The following is a 21173-nucleotide window of genomic DNA, read 5'->3' as shown; positions in this document are numbered from 1 at the left end:
AACAGTTGAGCCTCTGGCTAAAAAGACATACGTTTTTTTTTTTTTATTAAAAGCACCACTACTGTCTTTTAAGGAGTGGACCCCCCCAGTCATTATTTACAACATATTGTACATTTACAGCATATCCACAGATAATATCCCGTCTTTACTGACAACAAGCTGCAGGGGGAGCTACAGTATTATTTCACAATGGCTACTGACACAAGATAACAAGCTATTGGAACAGCACTACGACTGAAAAATGGCAGTTACAGCTCGGCCCACATTGACATTTTCAAAGCTCTTGTGCTTTATAAGATCCTGACAGAAGTCAAAGGCACTTCCTGATTAGAAGATTTGTCTTGTAGTGAGATATATTCCTTTTTAAAAAGATAACACTGTTGAATTTCAGTTAGGATGTGTCCCTTGCATCATAAAGATGTGTTTTATCCTGTACCTGGTCCCCTTAGAGGATAGGTTGTTGTGCATGGCAGGAATGATAGGATTTTAAACTTGTTTGCATGTGACAACTTTGACACGAGGCGTTTAAAGGAACACCCAGCTCTTTTCTTTGCAACAGCTCTGACATTTGTACAATGTGGTCGAGCAGTGGCTAGAATGATAGGCATTTCAAATGTGCAGCTTCGGTTTGTGCAGAGGAGACGTTGCTGCAGGGCTGCATGCTCACAAGAAGAGGTAAACTGTACAGCTGGAAGATGCTGATCTGTGTTATTGAATGCATGCATGCACATTCACGCTTTCTGTCCGTGTCAGGAGTAAATGATCTACGTCGAGCTCCCAGCTGCACACTCTGACCCACGAGTAGAATCAAGGTGTTGATTGAAGGTCTGTTATGATGTGTCATGGTCGGCACCCTTCTCCTTTCATCTTTCATTTCCTGGTTGTTAGAAACTGACACTTTGCACTCAAGTCCTGAATAAGCTTTGTACAGAGTTTGTATCCATTGATCGTCTTTTTAAAAAAAAAAACTATAAAATGTAAACATCACAAACACAGGACAGTGTTAGACTTGCTGATGGAGACCATGCTTGCAGCCTGCATGACTCTGTAGCGCTCTCGAAGGTTTCGCCGCCTCACGTGCTCGTTGGTGATCTCTATGACGTTTCCTACGGGGAACCAGCCCTTCTGACCGTCAGACAGGCGGATGCCTTCATAAAAGCCTGGGAGAGGGAAGAAGTAGTAGGAGGAGGAGGAGGAGAGGAAGAGGAAGGAGGTTGGAGTGGGAGGAGAACAAACAAGGGAAGATTGGAGGTTTCTGTATCGTTCATGCAAGAAAGTCAAAACAAATCAATAAACTGCTACGGTGAGAGGGTTGAGGAGCGATGCAGTTATGAGGATCAGGGTTATAAACAAGCAGAGTCAAAGGGAGGGGCATGTTAATGATGCAAAGACATGTAAATACATACTACTTTATGATAGGAAACCTGATGACCTAACTACTTTTGAGAGACTTAGTCATTTTTTTTTTTTTTTGAAAGTTTCTCAAAAAGTCCAAGTATTTGGAGAAAGGAACTAATTATTTTGAGACGCTGACTGATTTAGAAGTTTCATTTTTAAAGGAATTTTGTGGGAAAATGTATATGACGCAAGAACAGATTCATATCATCTTTGAGCACTTTCATAGTCGTTTTCTGAAAATGAGGAAATGTTTATAATCCTGTATGTGATCTTTGCTTTCTATTTTAACAGCTTGTGACTCTGACAGTCTGATCTCCAATTCAACTGGACTTTTGATTTTACAATTAAGAACAGCTACATGGTTAACAGCTACAAGCTAACCTCTGTATCTGTCTGGAGTGCACCACACAATAATTTAAACTAAAGCTCATTTAGAACTATTTTAAATTAAGAACTGAATTAATTACTCCCCTAATAGATATAGATAAACAACTCTTTGATCCGGTTCTCTTCCATGTTCTTACCCTCGTTGGTTTTGCGAATGACGTTGACGATCTCAGTGGGCTCCAGGGCGAGCTCGTCAGCCTGCTGGGCGATGTACTGCTCCACACACTGTACCTGAGGACAGTCTGACACACACACACAACCATAAGAACAGGCTGAAAACACACACACAAGAGACTTTTTCAAAGCAGACACTGTGGGGGCTTCAAATAAAGAAAATATCATGTAAATATAATGTATTTAAGCCTAGTTAGCCTATCATTGTTTGATATATTCACTTTCTTACTAAATTCACGCTATTTCTATTTACCTATATCAGTTTCACACTCCTTATAAACATGGGAAATCCAGAATGATAACTAGATACTTATAAAGAAAATGCTCTTCGACTTCTGCCCAGGAAGCAGTTCACTGAGGAGTGATGGTTGAAAAACTGTGAAACGTCATTGTAAATATGCTAAATACACAAATGCATTTTTTCATCCTCAAATGTTCTGAATTTATTAGGCTAATATTCAGGCCCCTCAGCATTGCACGGTAAAAAAAAAATCTAAAATTCCATGGTGGACTTTTCAAACTTTTATGGATTTTTAGACTAATTTATTTGCAAAAAATCTAACATTACTGTACCGGGCGCAGTAATGTGCTGCCCACTGCTCCTTGCATGGTGTGTTCACTTGTGTGTAAAAAGGATGGGTTAAATGCAGTGGTTGAATTTCCCCATTGTGGGATTAATAAAGTAATTTTCTTCTTCTTCTAATACTGTACTGTGAGAAATTTTGGCTGGGTCGATTTTACACGGTAGTTTACATTTTATGCGGTGAAAAATACGCAATCCTTGGGGGCCTGAAATTATTCTGAGGGCCGGGCAGGAAGCTTTGGCGAGCCGCCAGTTGATCGCTGTCACTGTAGTGCCACTTAATGTGCTCCGTGTGTGCTTGTGTCCTCACCCCAGTCCTCATAAATCACTTCATCTTCATCTCTGTCTGGGTTGGTGGGGTTGGGGAAAGCTGCCATCCACCTGTGCATGTCTGACCTGCCGACAGGAAGGAAACCATGAATCGAGAATGCCTCTCACATCCTGAAACCCTGAGACAGTCTTGATGACACCTGGGTCACTTCATGTGTCGGTCAGTCGCTTGTGGAGCTACTCACTGTGACGGAGCCTTGAACAGCCTCTCCATCATGCGTCCCTGGTGGTTTTCCAGCAGGGTGAGGTTGAAGCAGAGCTCGTAGGGGCCGGAGCTGCTGCCGCCACTTTCCTCCACTGACTGCGCCTGCACCAGAGAGCGATGGGCGTGGTCGAGTACCACAAAACGCTCACCACTGTTCACAAGAACGAAAGGTGAGTTATGGCAATATATTAGCCTTCTGATACCTTCAGGAGCTTGCGATAAACACTGAACTATGTACAGTATCATGTATTGAGCTGTGCTTTGTATAAATATACCTTGCGTGCCATTACTTCGTATTTCATTTCTCATTTCTCTGTTGCAACAATGGCATATATGTTCTCTAATTTCCCTTCTCTAATTTCTCTTTAAACACTACTTCCTGCCATATTTTAGGAAGTTTGGAGTTATTTCTTACAATAATACAATGTTGGACTCATGATAGCTTTTGCGGTCAGTGATCATGTTCTCCATTGTTAGAAAGTATCACTATGACTTGTGAATAGTGAAAGTATCACTATGACTTGTAAAAAGAGGCAGTTGGAGAGATTTTCCCTGAACAGCTTCCAAGGGGAATGTCTTCACTTTTTCTTTGAACTGTGATGAGTACAACCTCATACTGCCCTCTCCTAACCTATAAATGCCTTTATTGTTGTTAAAGTTTATGATAAACCATAACATACAGTGGCTACCTCTGTAAGAGGACCCATCCTGAGGCAAATACATAATCTCTGCATAAAGCATAACTTACAGCTGTAGTTTTCCAGAAGCGTCTTCAATAAGGTTTACTAGCACTTTGCAGTTGTGTAGCTGTTGACTATTGGGTGCACTGCTGATTCAGCACTGCCTCATGAATTATAAGTGGAGATGCACAACAAAGCGGATGGTGGACACACTGTCATATGTAGATATTGTGATGTGAGAATGTGTTCAGCAGAAGCTGACTTCTGCAGAAATTGAGGAAGAATGTGACTAAAATGTATTGGTGAAGGCACAGTCTGAAGTTAGCACACAACATTTGATAAGTAGCACGAAACTGAAAGTACAGCTGAGTCATTCGTTTTGCAGGTATTTGGTCATAAACAAAAGCATTTAGTTATCAGTCCAGATTTTGTGCCTCACCCTTTCTTGGCAGTGATGATGAGCAGATCGTTGAACAGGAAGAGGTAGACGGGGGTGAACTTTGCCCTCATGTTAAAGAGAGTCGCTCCTCTGGACATTTCCTGCAGCTCTCCCTTCTTCTCCAAGTATCGTGTCTGGGAGATGATCGGGATGGCCTGGAGCAGACACCAGCAAAAGTAGAAACATTTAACCACAAAATAGATGTTCATGAAGCTCAATTCAGACTAAAATACTGCAAAATGTATGTATTGTGTGTGTTTACCTTGAGCTTGTCAAACTCCAGTTTTTGAGAGACATGGATCAACTCCTCCATCTGTCTCATCTTTCCCACCTGTGTGTTGCACTCGTCAATGATCTGTGTGTGATTATGAGAGTGGAAAAATAGAGACAAGAATTGATTTCTCTTCACACCTCACATAACCTTCAGCTGCAGCTGTATAAAACTGTGTGTATCTCACTGGGAGAGTTAGGTTAATCTCTCCTAACTATGCCACACTGCCTTTGTCCTCAGCGACACGTATGACTCACTGTCACTGCAGAGCTCACTCAATAGGAAATCCTTCACTCAGACAATGGCTTACGTCAAATATCCAGAGGCATGTGAAGCACTCGGGAGTCAAATTATGTGGATTTGTAGGCAGAAGAGAGGGTGACGAGTGAGGGCCGTTTACCTTAGACACAGAAGCCAAAGCCTTGGAGGCCGTCTGCTCCTCTTTCGTCCTCTCCTTTGTTCTCTTCAGGATGTTCTAAAAAGGACAAACAAACAACTTTCTATTTCTGCAACGGACAAACAGCATCAACAGGATACATTTTTTCCATCTAAATGCAAACAAGGTCATGAGGTTGAGACGAGGTGTGCCAGTGTGTTTGCTCGTAGGTCAATGAATGAGGACATTCCACAAAGCAGCGCACCGTGATGAACTCCGCCTTTTAATGTAGCAGGAAAAGATGTGGGTCACTTATACTGAATGTACTCTGGTATGCAGTTTAGACACTTGAGCAAAGAATTTGAAGGTCGCAGAGGCTAACTGCATTGTCATCACGCAAGAGTGACATAACTATGACACTGACCTCGTTAGCTTTTGAAAACAGGTATATTCAGACGGACAGTATAAGAAAAATAACCTGTTTCTCGAACATAAGAGCATTTAAAGATGTTCTCGTGTTTGTCTGATGGTAGATAAAAAGACTGATACCACTATTATGGTTCTATGTAATAAGCATTAAGGTTGAAACAGGAAGCAATTTGCTGAGCTGAACAAAAAAATTGGAGGCTCGGGATATCCTGATCCAATCTCAGACTCGTATCAGGGCAGATCAGGGCATTTTTTAACACCGTAATAGGTGTCTCTGGAGCTATATTGAGTCAGATCTAATCTTTGCTTTTACATCAGGTGTCTCCTCCACTCCACTGAGCCGTGTGTGTTAGATCAAGGGCTGAGCCCCGCCCGCTGCGAAACACCACACACAATAAACAACAAACGGAAAACGCTGTATGAGACTTTTACTTAATGTTATTTACCTTTTTGTATTCATGTACACTTGTTTAATGCCAGCTCAGGGTATGAGTCACACATGTTTTACTGTCATCTATAGTGTTTCAGTGCAGAGGAGAGACACAGTGGCAACACTGTGCGTGCAACTCAAGCTCTGTGTGCAAAAAGCTAATAAGTTAATTAAGATATGTTAATTTATTATGTGTAAAAGACGACAAACATAAACACTCAAGGAGATACAGTTCTTTCAGGTAAATCAAATGGCTGTGCCAAACCAGCAACGATTATAGAGTGGGTTTAACTTTAAGGAACAACTTGGATGCAGGCATTGTTTCCTTAATGCAATGCATTTATATTCAGCATATATATCAGATTGATTTTTAATAACTTTAATGTACTTTAAGTGTGCACTGTGCAGCTGTATTATCTAAGAAAATAGAAGCCTTGGATTGTGACTCAGTATCAGCAGATACTAAATATTATATGACTTGGATTAGGACTGGGGGCAAAAAACTGGGACACTTTTACTGGAAGCAAGGGACAAAAAGCTGGCCTGCCATGCTGTGTCTCCTTTGAAATATTAAAACACCAAGTTGTATTTTTACGGTGAGTTACCAGAGAGCCAGACGAGATGTTTCACTTGTTTCCAGCCTTTATGCTATGATAAACTAATCACCTTTTTGCTGGGATAATTAAACTACTGCATTTGTTCTTTGCTGTTCATTTCTACAGTGAGATTCAAGTAATGTTCCTATGATATTGCTCACCTCAATTAGCATTTTGATGCGTGTTATTCGCTGGAAGGGCAACAGCAAGAAGGACATGAAAGGCAGCCGCTGACATTGAGGCGACTCTTGGAGACGAGTGATGACTGCAGCAAACTGTGCGTTGTTCTTCCTGCAGACACACATTATATGGACACATAAATGGTCTGTAATGCAGCTGTAATGTTCATGTACTTGTGAGGTAGAGAAAAGACGGCAATAAAACTTATTTAGTTATTCTGATATACATCATATGTGAAGGAAAGCTTTACCAAATTCCCTGAAATCTGAAAATCAAATGGGAAAAATGTAATTTTTATCCTTACAAGAGCGAGGTGTAGGTCTTCTCCTGGTAGATCTGGTTGCGGACGTAGTCGATGTATGCTGGAAAGTTGTGCTGGGCGTGGTAGTGAATAATGTCACAGATGTCAGGGAAAACCAGGTCTTTAAATATGCGGTCCTCCAGGTCTTTCAAGAACCTGTGGAGTCAGACAGCAAAGGGTTCAAGCAAAACATAAAAGCGTGTTGAACCATAAAGGAATTGACAATGGCTTCCAGTGCTTTAATTGAGCATTATTTGGCATTTAGGAAATGTCTAATTTCATCTTTCCTTCCTATCTCTTGGTATCTTTGTTCCGAATGACCTTGTGGTAGTTCAACTCATAAATCACCTTCATTTTTCCCTTTTCCTTTATCTCCCTTCATCCTTCCTTCTGCCATTTCTCACCTCTCGCTGACCTCTCGGACCCTCAGGATGTTGGAGAAGAGGGTTTTCCTGTCTCTGATGATCATCGTCTCCTCCAGCTCCCGGCTGTCCAGGAAGTGTTCGGTCAGAACTCGCAGGGATCGAAGGTAAGAGGCCTCAGATGTCAAAACCTCAAACATACTCTGCCAGGGGAAAAAACACATTAACACATTAACTTCAGCCTTAAATCATACTTTGGTGTGTCTCTTTTTATAGAGAAATGAGCAACAAATTAAAGCTACTAGGTAACTTTAAAAAAATCCTTGTTATTAATGACACTGGTGGCCTTTAAATTAACTGTAGTCCGTTGCCCACCCAGGGGTGAGCATCCTGGGCATGTATCAGCATGTTGATCCTTAATACCATGGTAAGCAACAGCAACGAACAGCAAAGTTACAGCTAGTTGGCTAATCTTAGTTACAGTTAGCTAATTGGCCACCCTTGCTTTGCATCACTCTTGGCTCGTGAAAAGCAATAGTTTGTTATAGAGAGCAAATAACATTGTGTATTTTTGTAAGTGATATCTCCATGGGCTCTGTTGAGAATTCTCCTATGGGATTTTTGCAATGGATTTTGTATCATTGCAGAAAAATTAATTTTCACAAATGAAAAAAAAAACCCACTTTTATTATGTTTGAAGCGTTAATGCAGCCGACAGAGGTAAAAAGCTAACGTAGCAAACCACATCATGGTTGCATGACTTGAGCGTCCCATGCTTTAGACAGTCTCCAACTTTTGACAAGCTAGCAAATCCATAGCCTAATAAATTGTTTATTAACGTAATCTATCTACAATCTACAAGAGTTTGCAAGAGCTCTGAAAAACACGACTAGAGGCTGTGAGGAGGACTAGGGACAGAGTTCCCGTTCGTGTCCGGCGTGATAACATTTAGGGTGATAAAATTCTGACTCACTTCATGGTTTAAGAACTCATTCCTGTGGCACCCTATTATACAACTTTTTCTTTGTACCACTTCATTTATTATTTGGCTCAATCAACAATATGTGTCATAATACACAAGTTAGTATCATGTTATGTTAGTGAAGTAATTTGGCAAGCTAGCAAACTAACCTATTCACACAGAGTATTTTTCTACTGACAATGTCAGCATAACTTGCTGCTGTTGCTGTAACTTAGCTATGCATCTGGCATTGGCTTCTTTGTAACATTAGCTAATAAAGTAAATTACAAATGGCAAGCTAGTAAATTTACCAGCCAGATGAAATAGCTGAAATTATCCACCAAACACAGCATTGTGCAATCTAAGCTAGCAATTTGTCCCTGTTAGCAAGCGAGCTTATTTTAGGTAGTATTAGCCAGCTAAAACCGCAACAAGTTTCATGTGTTCACAGCGTTGTGGTTTGCAAGATTTTCCACCCTATGAGCAAAAAATGTGGGGTTCCTTCCAATGATGGAAAATGTTGCTTTATCAAAAAATAACACCCTCATCAATTAAAATATTTATTGTAAACAGTATGCATCACTTCCTGTATTTGAAAGGATTTTTCTCCTTGAAGCCCGATGTTGGAAACTGTAAAAGCTTTCATGGACTGGGGATGGAGTGAATCAATATTATATTAGCAATTCAGCGAGGCAAAGTGGACTATAATTTATATAAAAACATCACATTATTACTTTAAGATGTGATTTAAGACGTGATACTGCATCTCCTATTTCTCCTTTCTTCGCATCAGTACATTAGCCTCTCCCTCCTCTCCCTCACCTCCTGGTACTTGCACTGCTCAGGGGTGAGCTGCTCCAGCACCCCTCCCTCCCGCACAGCTGGGAGATCCTGCCACAGGGTGCTCTGGCATGGTGTGGGCACAGGGCCGCCTCTGGGTGCTCCGTTTCCAGTTGCAGTTCCAGTCCCAGTCCCAGTACTGGTCCCAGTACCGGTCCCAGTACCGGTCCCAGTCCCGGCACGACGGGCTGTCCAGTCCATGGCGAAGTCCACACTGGTTTTACTGATGTTGCGACAAACTGTCTGGCGCCGGATCTCCTTGGTGATGACGGTGGCTCTGTAAGTCTGGTACAAAGGCTCTGAGGGGAAACAAACCACAAAGATTCTTGTGATAATAGTGATGGTTAACATCCTGTTACAGCCATAACTGAGGCCGGATTCATCTTTGTCTGTTTATGTTTTGTTCATGCAGGTGTCAACCTCACCATCCTGCAGCCGGGACTCCCAGCTGAACGAAGACTCCCTCCTGAGGGAGCTGCTCCTGACTGGACGCCTGAAACACAAAGTATGGAAAGATCCAACGAAAGAGTGGATGACACAGTTAATGATTACTCCATACACACAAGAACAAGAACATTGACTTAAAGATAAGGCTGGTGAAATGCTATATTTTTCTTATCACCAACAAATCCCATAAAAACCCAACGAGGTGTTACTGCAACTTCTGTACACAGGCAAAACAGTTACATGAAACAGCTGAGTGGGCTCTTTTTTTTTTTTTTAGCAATTATTACTCAAACAGCAGTAGGACGGTGAAAGTTGGGTTTATTAAAAGTAGTACAGCGCAAATGCGTGTTAATGATGTTTATATGTATTTAATAGTTTTTGGACAACAATGGATTTCTATGTTACAGAACAAAAAGCTACACCAGGCTTTGGTTGCACAGACAATACTTGTTAAAATGATAAATTATGACAACTTCTGTGTTTTCATGGATTTTTTTGGCAAATATAAAATATTTTCAGCTTTATCCTTTTTAAAAATGGAAACAGGTCTGGGTGGTATGGATTAAAAAGAAAACCTCTTTTTTTTTTAAACAAAAAAGGGATTATTTAAAAACAATATAAAATTATTAACAAAAGCAAATAACAAACACTTTTACCAAATCTCTTAAAAAAACAAACAAACATAAAAGTTCTCTTAATAAACCTTGCATGAAAATGTATTGTATCTCTGAAAAAAAAACGCTTTTATAAAAATAAAAAGAAAACAACATGTTTTTTGCTTGGTGTTTTTTTCAAAGAGAAAATTTTTAAACATTGTCCTAAACCATTAACTCCCATGAACTGATACAACCGATATCACTGCCATAATTATGGCACAGCTCTAAGTGAAAGTAAAAGGTAAAGTGAAGGTGATAACTCACGGTTCTTCAGCTGTGTCCTCTTGCTCCCCTCCATTCTCCTCTCCTTCTACAGAGAAAATCAAATTACTTCATCAATTTTGATTACACAGAAAATTATCAGCATGTGAATCATTCATAGCTCATCTCAGCTAAAGATAATGATGTTTGTTCGTTACCAACCTTTTCTCTGCGTGAGGGACTGCAGGGACTGCATCGAGGCACTGCTGAGCCTCCTGGGATCCGTCTTTGGTGGTGGAGGTGGGGGTCTGTGAGGGCTGGGTGGGGGAGGAGTGACGGCCCTCTGGGGGCTCAAGCTGCTGGTGGTGGAACTGTTGGGGGACGAGGGCCGCAGGTTGCGCCACTCCTCCAGTGTGGGCTGCGGGAGAGGAATGCCGCCGCGGTGCACTGGCGTCAGGCTGCCCACGGGCATCCTCGGCGGGATGGCAGGCGGGACCTCATCTGGGCTGGAGATGGGTTCTATGTTCATCTGAAACTCTGATGTGGGGTCTGAGGTGCTGTAGGACAGTTTCGACCTCCGGGCTGGTTTGCGCACCTTGATGAGTGGAATATCCAGCTCCTTACACTCATTTGCGGCCTTTTTAGGAGCGGGGTTGACCATTGGAAGAGTGGCCTCGTAAATGTTCTCTTCTTCATTTTGGGTGGGAAGGTGGTGGATCTGTGGTGACTGAGAGCGTTTCGGGGGAACAGGAGGAGACTGCGAGCGAGTGACAGCGAGAGAGGTGAGAACAGCGTGAGGGCCCGGGTCCGAACGCCTCCTGTGACCGTCGGCGATCAAAACATCCAAACATTGATGGAACTTTGCCTTTTCTTGTTTCAACACCTCATGCTCATCAACTGCAGATGTCCTGTCCACCTCATCCCCTGCCTCGCTCTCCTCCTCCTCTCCCTCTACGTCCACTTCCTCCCACTCCTCCTCGACCTCCTCTCTCTGCTCCTCCACATCAGTGTCATCTTCGTCTCCACCTCCCCCATCCTCCCCCTCCTGTCCGTCATCCACAGGCACCCATACTAGTTTCATGCCAGGCCACTGCATGTGGCACACACAGCTGCAGTTTGGGTCGCAGCTCGGACTGAGAGGCGTGTGAGGACTGTGCGCCGCCTCCGCTTCACCTCCTCCTATCAGCTGAGTCTCCACTTCCTTTCCATCAGGCTCTGCATTGAAAAGAAGCAACACAGATTAACTGCTTTGTGGTTATACAGTTCCTAATGTTACTGCAGAAGGAAAGATAGTTTCTCCAGGCTAAAACACAAAGTTAGTGGATGTGAATGAGCTGTTTCCCATTCACTTTTTTCCTACATGTGTATCCCCAGATAGGGCGGCTCACTTTCATTAAGAGCATTTTTTTCCATGGGAAGGACTGACGAGTCAGCATTTCATCACAACACGCCTGCAAGTGGTGTCTTCAAATATTCATGGAAAGTTTGGAGCGTTGCATGAGGGGGAAAAAAAATCCAATATTGACAAAAGGAAATGGAAGAGGTGGAGGAAATAAAGAGGAGAGACACAGAGGATGAAGGTTAAATGGGTCAGTGAGTGAAGATATGAAAGAAAAACAGAACAGCGATGATGTTTTTTAAAGTCAGCCAAAAATCTGCCAAAACTTTTTTTTAATTGAAAATATAGCTGAACAAAGATGCAAAGCATATCATGCTTTTCAGACATTTATTTTGAAAGTAATTGCATTATTTTAGTCAAATGCTTTGCTGACTTTTATTTTGTTGCTTTTGTAGCAGTTGCATTAAGCTCCATCTCTGCAATTGCTCAAATATCAACAGTACAGTTGAAATGATTAGCTGATTAATTGAAAATTAAATCATTAAAATGTATTATTTTGGTACTCAATTAATTGTTGAATTTATTTTTCAGGTACAAATAGAAAACGTTCAGCTTCTCAAATATGTCATTTAGTGCTTTAATATTTTTAATATGTTTAAAAAATGCACCTTGAAGTTGGAACATTGTGGAAAAGTGCAACATTTTTTCCACTATTTTCTGATATTTTATTGTCTAATCAATTAATCAGAAAAATGGATAATCAGTACTGACAATAATAATTTGTTGTGGCCCTAACCACCAGTAGAAATAATATAATAATAATGTTTTTTAATACAGTACCTTTTAAAACCAGTTACAAAATCTTTTACAATTAGAAAAACCAAAGCTTATCAGGAACAAAGCATGTACAAGATATAAAATAGTTCCAATAAAAAAGCATCAGATAAGATAAAGTCTAGCAAAGTTTTTTGATGCCAATATCAATCAGTAGTGGTAATATAGTAGTAGTAATATATGGACAGAAACTGATGTCCCACGTGAGGACTCCATGTTGCTGGCAGGGAACCAAAACAAAGAAGTGAAACCACAGCATGTATAACTAAGGAGGGAACACACAAGCCTCTATTTAATCAAGCAGCCAATAAAATGTGTTTGGCTTCCTCTCTTGTTGAGTCAGGACAAAGCTGGACATCATGACACAGCAAAGGTCGTCTGAGCTGCAGATTAAAACTGGAAGAAACTTTTATTTTGCTTTACTTTACGACTGTATAATCACTTACGACACTTGGGTCAAAGTGTGATGGATACCAATGCTTGTGCGTCATCTTTTTCTTACTGCAAGTATGCATGGGGAGCATCACTTCCTGCTTTCACATTAATCAGGAGCATGCACACACACATATTTTCTTCTCTTACACACACGCACAGTCGTGATCAGCTGACTGACAGAACCTGTTTATGGCTGTTGGTTCAGATTAGCCAGCGGCACCACACCTGTCTGTGAAAGAGTTCACATTCAGACCCTGACTGCAGATTTAACTTTCAAAACAACCCATGTGCACACACAAATACTCACATGCAAAACTCTGTACCTACACACTGTTTGCATCATGTAAAATTATGTTTGTCTTTCGGTTTTATCAATGAGACTCAGTCCAGTGTGTGTGAAACACTGCAGGTTGTGTAAAAGGAATTCAAGGAGTGAGTAAAATGCAGTTACCTGATCTTTGACCTGCAGACTAAAAGGAGCAATAAGGAACGTTAAATGTTGCCAACTCTGAATTGCAGCCAAAGTTAAAGGTCTAAGTCATTTGAATCTCATCCTCAGGAAATCCCATGGCACAGCCTCCTCGTGTTTACTATTTCAAATTCGTAGTAGTGATAGCACTACTTTAACATTTTTGAGATTTGTGTTGATCCAATAAGAAGTACTTAAAAGCAGCATTATGCAAGAATTGGTAGTTTGTGTTTTGGCGCCTCACTTTCATTAATACAGACCCTCAGTTATTGGCTTTAGAAAATCCAATCCCCCCTAGCACTGGGGTGTGCTGACTGAATTTAAGGTGTTACAGCTACTAACTGATGGTCTGTTTCCAGAGCTGGTGTCTGCTCTCCTCCCTATGAAGTAGTCTCAGCAGCAGGGAGCGAGGTGGAGGGAGAGCTTTCTAAGGTAATTCTTTGTAGAATTTTTTTTTAATCAATAAGTGTAGGTTTGGATTATTACAACACTCTCTTTGCCTCGACTATGTGACTATGATGTTCATACTGAGAATACTGAGCAAGCTTCTCCTTTCAGCTGTTTGGAAGCTGTAATCTTTAGCTTAAGAATTGGATAATGTTGCTTTAAACTTCACCTTTAACTTTATTATTGTTATCCCAAAAGAAATGTGGTTGACAGCCAGGTGTTAAATACACAGGACAGAGGGAAGTATAAGTAACAACAACAATATGTGGTCAAAACAGGAGAATAATATTAAAACAAGACAAGGAACTAGTATATGGCTGACTGCGGTTAGTCAATGCAATTAGGTGGTTGATGTGTTACAGGGATAGTTAACGGTAGTGTCTATGATGTGAAAATGTTGGATATTAGTTGGTTTGCTTTGTCCCAGTAATATAAACACGTAATAATATGCTTAATTATATAATAAACCTTAGAGGAACAATAGCGCTTTCGCACCACTCTGTGCTTGGGCACTAATAACTTCCTTTAAAATGAAATTAGTGAAGTAAAGTGAAGTGAAGGAAAATGACAATGTGTTTGAAAACAGGTGCCCGCTGTTAACATAGAAGAGGACAGCAGAAAAGTAAACTTGAGTGACCCAGCCCCTCAAACAAAGTGCTTTTTTTTAGTTCTTACGGTGGGTTCAAAAAGCTGCCAAGTAATGTTTTTTTGTTGTTTTTTTATGGAGCTATGGTCTTTAAATAAAACTTTGTGAACCACCACCAGTTGGCTGCCATTCAGCTGGGGATGCTACACACTCACAGTGTGTGTGTGTGTGTGTGTGTAGGGCTGACCCTCTGCAGTCAGCCAGAAATATGTGAAATATATTCCAAAGTAAAAGCAGCAGATGAAGCCATAGACCAGGGGTGGCCAACCTGTGGCTCCAGAGCCTCATGTGGTTCTTAAGGCGGCCTCAAAAGAAATTATATACATATCTTTACATTAAAATGTTCATTTATCAATGGTGTAGACCAAAAGCTATTTGTATTCCTCAATTGTAAAATTGTATAGCCTTTTTACAGCATATTAAAAAAGTTTTGACATTTAAGTCAACTAAAATGTGCTTCATAGCTTACGAAAGTCTCCGGCCCGGGCGCCTTAACCTTTAAGTTTTGCCAACTTTGAGTTTAGTTTTGAGTTCCCCGAGATAGACTAGTTTTCAAAATCATATTAATAAATGCTCAATATGACTATTAATAATGTTGGTAGGCTAATTTAGACTTATTAGGCTGTTTAATTTTAATTTTAGGCTCAATATAAGGTTTGCGGCTCCATTCCGCGATTTTCTCTTTTTTTTTGGCCAACAGTGGCTCTTTAGTGAGTAAAGGTTGCCCCCCCTGCCATAGACAAAGAGCCACTGTACCTGATCGCCCTCCCTCCACACTGATGCTGTCCCCCTCCTCTCCTCCATCACTCTCTTTCTGCCTCTGCAGGATGCGGCTCCTCTTCACAGGCAGCGGAGGCGCCTTCTCTACTCCGATCTGAAGATGCAGGCTGGCGCGGCCCGGTTTTGGCTTCACCGTAGGCGGCCTTTTAGACCGTCTAATAGCCTTTGTTTCTGCAGTACCATTGGTGGGTTGTTCCCCCGATTCAATCGAGCCGTTTTTGCTAAACTTGCTCACGATCCTCTTGACTTTCCCTGCAGAAAGTCTCTGACTGCTGCCTCGGTCTCCCAGAGGAGGGGAGCCGGTTTGTGCTGACGGTTTAGGAGGGATCTCCGGTCTGGGTTTGGCCTCAGGTTTGAGGGATGAGGGCGACGTGGGCCGCTGGGATGCTTCCTGGACAGACATGGTAGCTTCTAGTCTTTTCTTACTGTTTGTTTAACTCCTCGCCCCGACCAATCAGAGGTCAGGCTTTGAGGGCAAAGGTCAGTGTGAGCATGTCATCATCACCTGATGAGAAAAGAGAAAGGGAAAGAAAGTGAGTTTATTATATCAAATGTAGGATTACTCGATTATGATACAAAGTCACAATAACAATTATTTTACACAATCATTTAATAACCTTGAAAATAACAGGCATTTATTCAACTTTTTTGTTGTTTCTTTAACTTTTTAAAAATAATAATTTTGTTCCTTTATTGATTTAAAAAATCTTTTGTCTTGAACTTTAACTGTAATTCAACAGAAAAAACGAATGTAAAAAATAAATAAATATATATATATATATATATAATATAATATTAATAAATACATTATAAATATAACTAAACATTTAAATAATTAATAATAAAAAATAATAAATAAAAATAAATTAGATCACAATAAATAACTTGTGTTGTAATGTAAGTGCAATTAAATATATAAAATATTATTATTATTATTATTATTATTTATTATTATTATTATTATTATATTATACAAATATGTTGTACTGCCACAACCTACTGAGGACTCTCAAAAAGTTTGGTAAACTATATTAAACATTCCAGTCAATAACTCGAAAAATGGGCCAATAATCATTTTATCATTGAATGCAAAACTTGTGATTGAAAATCTAGTCTGGTATTCACACAGTTCTAAACAAATGTAATGTATAAATGATTAAAATCAGGTTTTCTTGTATAGTAGAGACAGTAGAGCGCTAACAGGGAATGGTGGAAGAAAAAAGAGGAGAGTCCCTGGTCAGACTAAACCTCTAGGTTAGTGGTTCTCAGCCTCTTTGGCCTGTGACTCCTTCACAAAAGCCAGGACTCACCATAATCACAGTCATTTCTGAAGCTGAAATAAACATTTACAAAATGCACTAAACACTGCATAATTCTGTATCTGCAGTACAGTCCAATCCTCAGATCAGACGTTGAACTCTGTGCTACAAATCCCCCGCTGTAGAGGAACATGAACTTTGCACTGTAAGGAGCTCATTCATTCAGTCAGAACACATTCCCACACAGACATGAAGCTGACAAGTCTGTTTACTGCACTAAAAAGCTATGACGACATCATTGATTTTTCCACTGTAAAGTTGCCTCGCAACTTCTTAAATTGTTATTTATTAATGACTCACAGCTGAAACCCCTGATCCAGTTTATTCATTTACTGCTTCCAGGGCTGTAATGTGTCAGCAGTATCAGATCAAACAGGAGGTTTATAGAGGATAGAGAGAGTCAGCCACCTGTGGAAACTATTTTCAAATGTAATGTTTTAACAGCTTGAACTTCTGTGTAAAAGGACACAGTGAGTGAAGCAGCAAATACAAATGGCAGTTCCTCTTTTATCTGCTGTTAATTCAGGTGTAATACCTGTACCGCAAGCTCAAGTATATGATTCATCATGACACACTGTTGTATTCCAATTAATAGTTAACCACTGTTTCTACGCATTTATAATCACTCCACCCTGTCCACTGGGAGCCTCGTCATCTTTTACCTTTCAGGTACAAAGACGTCCATATTTTCAAAATTGGATTTGTCCTAAAAAACCCTCATAATTTAGGATTCAATGACCACACAACAAATATGACATATGTATATATTACAGATGTCTACACTGACATTTATGCCTGTTGTGATTCAACACTGATTCAATCGTTTAAAATTCAAAACGGGGAAATCTCTGCATGCAAAGCACTCCAGTGATTCACATGAATGCAGTCAAATGGAGAACCCTTCTTTCAGACTTTAAGTGTCTATAAAAAGAAACATGATGACAATATAGAGAAATTCAGTTTCCATTCTGGGCAACCAAATGGCCACGCTGCAGATTCTTCTATTTTGATGTGTGTGCAACAGCTGATGCAATACCACACCAAACGAGGGTTAGTCAGCTTCTGAGTCAGGCCATGAAAAAAAATGAAAAAATGTAAAAATGTAGCTGCATGCATTTAGGAATATACACACGTCGTCAAAAGGCTGCAACAAACAACTTGACCTATTGGATTAATTGATTGATTAAATATTCAATAAGGATTTAAAATAATGACAGATGATGCTTGTCACAGAGAGCAATAAGCAGCTGACAGTCACATGAAACTCAAGTTATTTCTATTTTACCACACTAGCAGCATTTCTTTAATGTTAATATTGGTCTGTTGAACACTTCTTAATTTGTTTTAACTTATTAATTGTCAACACTATTAACCCTAATTAATTATTCATCAAATTATTATTTTATCATATTATTGCCATTAGATTGACATTGTACATTTTATATTGTTTGTTTTATGTTTTATTGATACACTTATGTACTTGGGAATTATATGTATTATTATATACATATTTACTTTAATTCCATAAGATTATTTTTGTTTTATTTTTATGCAACATTTATATTTTTTTTATTAATTAATTTATTTAAAATTGACTTAAATCATAATCCATAAAATTAGGACCTTAATTTATTTTTATTATATATATTTATTTTTATTTAATTAATATATATATTTATTTTTTAAATATTTTTTTAAAGATACTTTTTGGGCATTTTGTAGCTTTATTGACAGTAGAGATATTGAGAGTGAAAGGGGGAGTCAGAGGGGAAGACATGCGGGAAAGGGCTCCGAGCTTACGAGGACTGGGCCTCTGTGGTACGCACTCTACCAGGTGTGCCACCGGGAACGCCCCCTTATTTAATTAATATTGACTTAAATCACATTCCATACTCTGCTGCATCAATTTGGACCTTTTAGGTTTTTTTTTACTTTTTTTTATCGGTCTTTCCCAAGTCATTCATCTTTATGCCAGAGCAATACCAAATCAGTGGAGTGCACCATTACTGCTGCACTCACCAAGAGTTGACTTGCTATAGACAGATTAGAGGCTGTTTACTTCATGAAAAGTGCCATAAAATTCATATCAAGTTGTGTCTGGACCAGTCAACATTTAAAAAATAATAATCCAGAGTAGTTCTTAATACCAGCAGGTAAACAAAAGCATCACAAACAGCCATCCACTCCCCCCCCCCCCCCCCCCCCCCCCCCCCCCACACACACACACACACACAGCTCACTAAACAAAACTAAACTAAACAGCACACTGCCAGTAGCTGCTGTGTGTTTCTGAAAAGGTGCACCGGCGAGTCAGACCAGTTTGGATGGGATGTGCACACTACACAGTCAGTGAGCTTATAATAAAAAAGACAGACGGGGTTTCATGTTTCAGTCTGACGAGAAAATGCTTCTGGTCCGACAAACAGCCGTGTATAAGATAATAATTACAAAATAACAGAGACGGAAAGTATGGCATGAAAACCTCAGGAGGTTAATTAAAGCTCACGTACTCATGCACCATCAACCTCGGTTCATTTTCTCCTTAATCTTCAGTTCCTTGATGTTAAGAACATGTTTTATGATCCCAGACACCAGGCAACATGACATCACCATATCAGTGTTTGTGTGTGTGGAGTTGTGTTTGTGTGTGGGGGTTTAATGTAGCCTTTCCAGGTTTCAGTTTTGGCCCTCTGGTTATTATCATTGTCCACAGGGTGACACATAAACCTCAAATAGGAGGGTGTGTTCACTCAGAAAGCACTCTCTTGCACATCGAGGATAACGTGTTCTAATTGTGTGTTAATGCACTCATAAGTGAGACTTGAGGTTACAATTCCCCATTGACTTTCTTTCAATCAGCCCCCATCAGACTTCTCTTTTGTCTCCCTTTGCTCTATTGACCTGGTTAGTTCAATAGCTACATCCTCCAGTCTACTGGACCCTACACACTCTTGGGCTGGGTCAGTGGGCCAGTTATTCATTCCAGTAAGTGTATTTGTCCTGGTAAATCCAATAAATATCAGATATGGTGTGAGCCCCTAAATCAGACCAGCTTGAGAACAATCCTTAAGTGCTTACAGGGGGAGTCCATTAACACAATGCTCTGTCTCGGAGTGTGTGTGTGTGTACAGTAAGCCATCTGCTCTGGACACTAATGGGTCAGTGACAGTGTATACAAAATGGGTAGGGGGGCTTTAACAGAGCCACCATTACAATACATGTGATGTGATGTGTATTTAGGCTCCACGTTGGACAGGAAGAGGGCACGGAAAAGGTGTGTCTGGATGAAAAACACTGACACACACTCACTCACACACGGGGAATACAGCAAGAAGGAATAGATGTATAGAGTTGGCTTGGTGACATAAATGATACAAGTAAAACCGACCTATATATATGTATAGATATGCTGTTTAGTGTGATATAATGAAATATCACATCTGAAGCTGCCAACAGTGGCCCAGCCTTTTATATGTCTCATACAAATAATCTATAATCTATAATAAATAATCAGTAAAGACGAATTAAGTGTCATGAGCAGACGGTTCATAATATGTTCAAAATAAAAGTTTGTCTATAATGGTTTCCTTTATATCCATAAATCGCCTAATAAATGGCGACGTCTGGTACTGTTACCCACCCACATTAACAAAACGGGCAAATATGTCAAAATATTCTACTGCTTGATATTTAACAGTAATACAAACTATGGTAAAAACATTACTTTTCAGTATGATATCGTCGCTATAATCGTATAAAACATCTGGCAAGTATTACAACGATTTTCCAAATGGGAACAGGTGCCTCCAGACATAACCGTCAACCAAACCGCACCTGTAAAACCACCAATAACGATATAATAACACTTGAAACATAATTAGAGAACAGAATACTCACCAATGTTATTCAGACATGTCTATCTCTTCCTCCTCGGTTATTCGGCGCTAGTGGTGGCAGTCAAACATGGTCAGTTTTGGCAAGAAAAAACAGCTTTTGGTTAAAATCGGCCCGGGGCGCAGCTACTTCAAACTTAACCGGTCCCGCGGAGAGAGGAAAAAAACAGCCGTGAATTATACAGTAAAGAAAAATTATCCACAGCGTAAAAAAGCAAACCGCTTCAGTTTCTTATTGTTTCTGTGACAGGCTTGTTGTCTGAGCACCCATCATCCCCCTGTTGTTGTCTCCTTTGTTACCAGCAGCGTGTATGAGAGGAGCGGACGGGAGGTAGGAGTACAACAACCCCCCTGAGGGCTCCAGCCACCAAGTCACACACAGCGGGTTATACTGGTTCCGGCGAAGGATTTCAAAATAAAACCTCAAGCTTGCTACAGCTTTCTGAGCAAGTATCCTCTTTTGCCCAGTTGTTTGACAAATCACTACCCTGTTAAAATAATCGCCTAACTCATTTTTTTCAAGTTTTGCAGGAAACACAAAAAAACTTCACCAAAAGTGTAACATATGACATTTATTGATCATTTCACTCAAAAAGGATGTAACAAAGGATGGCGATTGGCATAGTAATAACACTGTGTGTAAATGATGTAACTTAAGAGAAATAAATGACTTAGGCAATTTTTTGAACATGCCTTTGTGACTTAAGCAAGATATGGTAACACTTTATTTTGAAGGTGTCTATATAGGAGTCACACAAGCCTGTC

The 21173-nt window shown here is 40.1% G+C and overlaps 1 protein-coding gene across 1 annotated transcript; it reads right to left on the bottom strand.

Moving 5' to 3' along the window:
• Positions 1-24: 24 nt before the first annotated feature.
• On the bottom strand, positions 25-20816 carry arhgef15b (Rho guanine nucleotide exchange factor 15b). The gene is made up of 16 exons (XM_059354827.1): positions 20413-20816; positions 15173-15701; positions 10469-11461; positions 10310-10355; positions 9368-9435; positions 8925-9241; positions 7184-7344; positions 6783-6935; positions 6460-6589; positions 4868-4942; positions 4459-4551; positions 4197-4351; positions 3058-3228; positions 2853-2938; positions 1923-2027; positions 25-1160 (listed from the first exon to the last, which is right to left on the bottom strand). The coding sequence occupies exons 2-16, from the start codon at positions 15597-15599 to the stop codon at positions 985-987; spliced, it is 3156 nt and encodes a 1051-aa protein (XP_059210810.1). The 5' UTR covers positions 15600-15701; positions 20413-20816; the 3' UTR covers positions 25-984.
• Positions 20817-21173: the final 357 nt, after the last annotated feature.

Source organism: Centropristis striata, chromosome 17, assembly GCF_030273125.1.
Source record: "Centropristis striata isolate RG_2023a ecotype Rhode Island chromosome 17, C.striata_1.0, whole genome shotgun sequence".
NCBI classification, from domain to species: Eukaryota; Metazoa; Chordata; class Actinopteri; order Perciformes; family Serranidae; genus Centropristis; species Centropristis striata.
The sequence above is the reverse complement of the archived record's forward strand: the minus strand, read 5'-3'. Positions and strand labels throughout refer to the sequence as shown.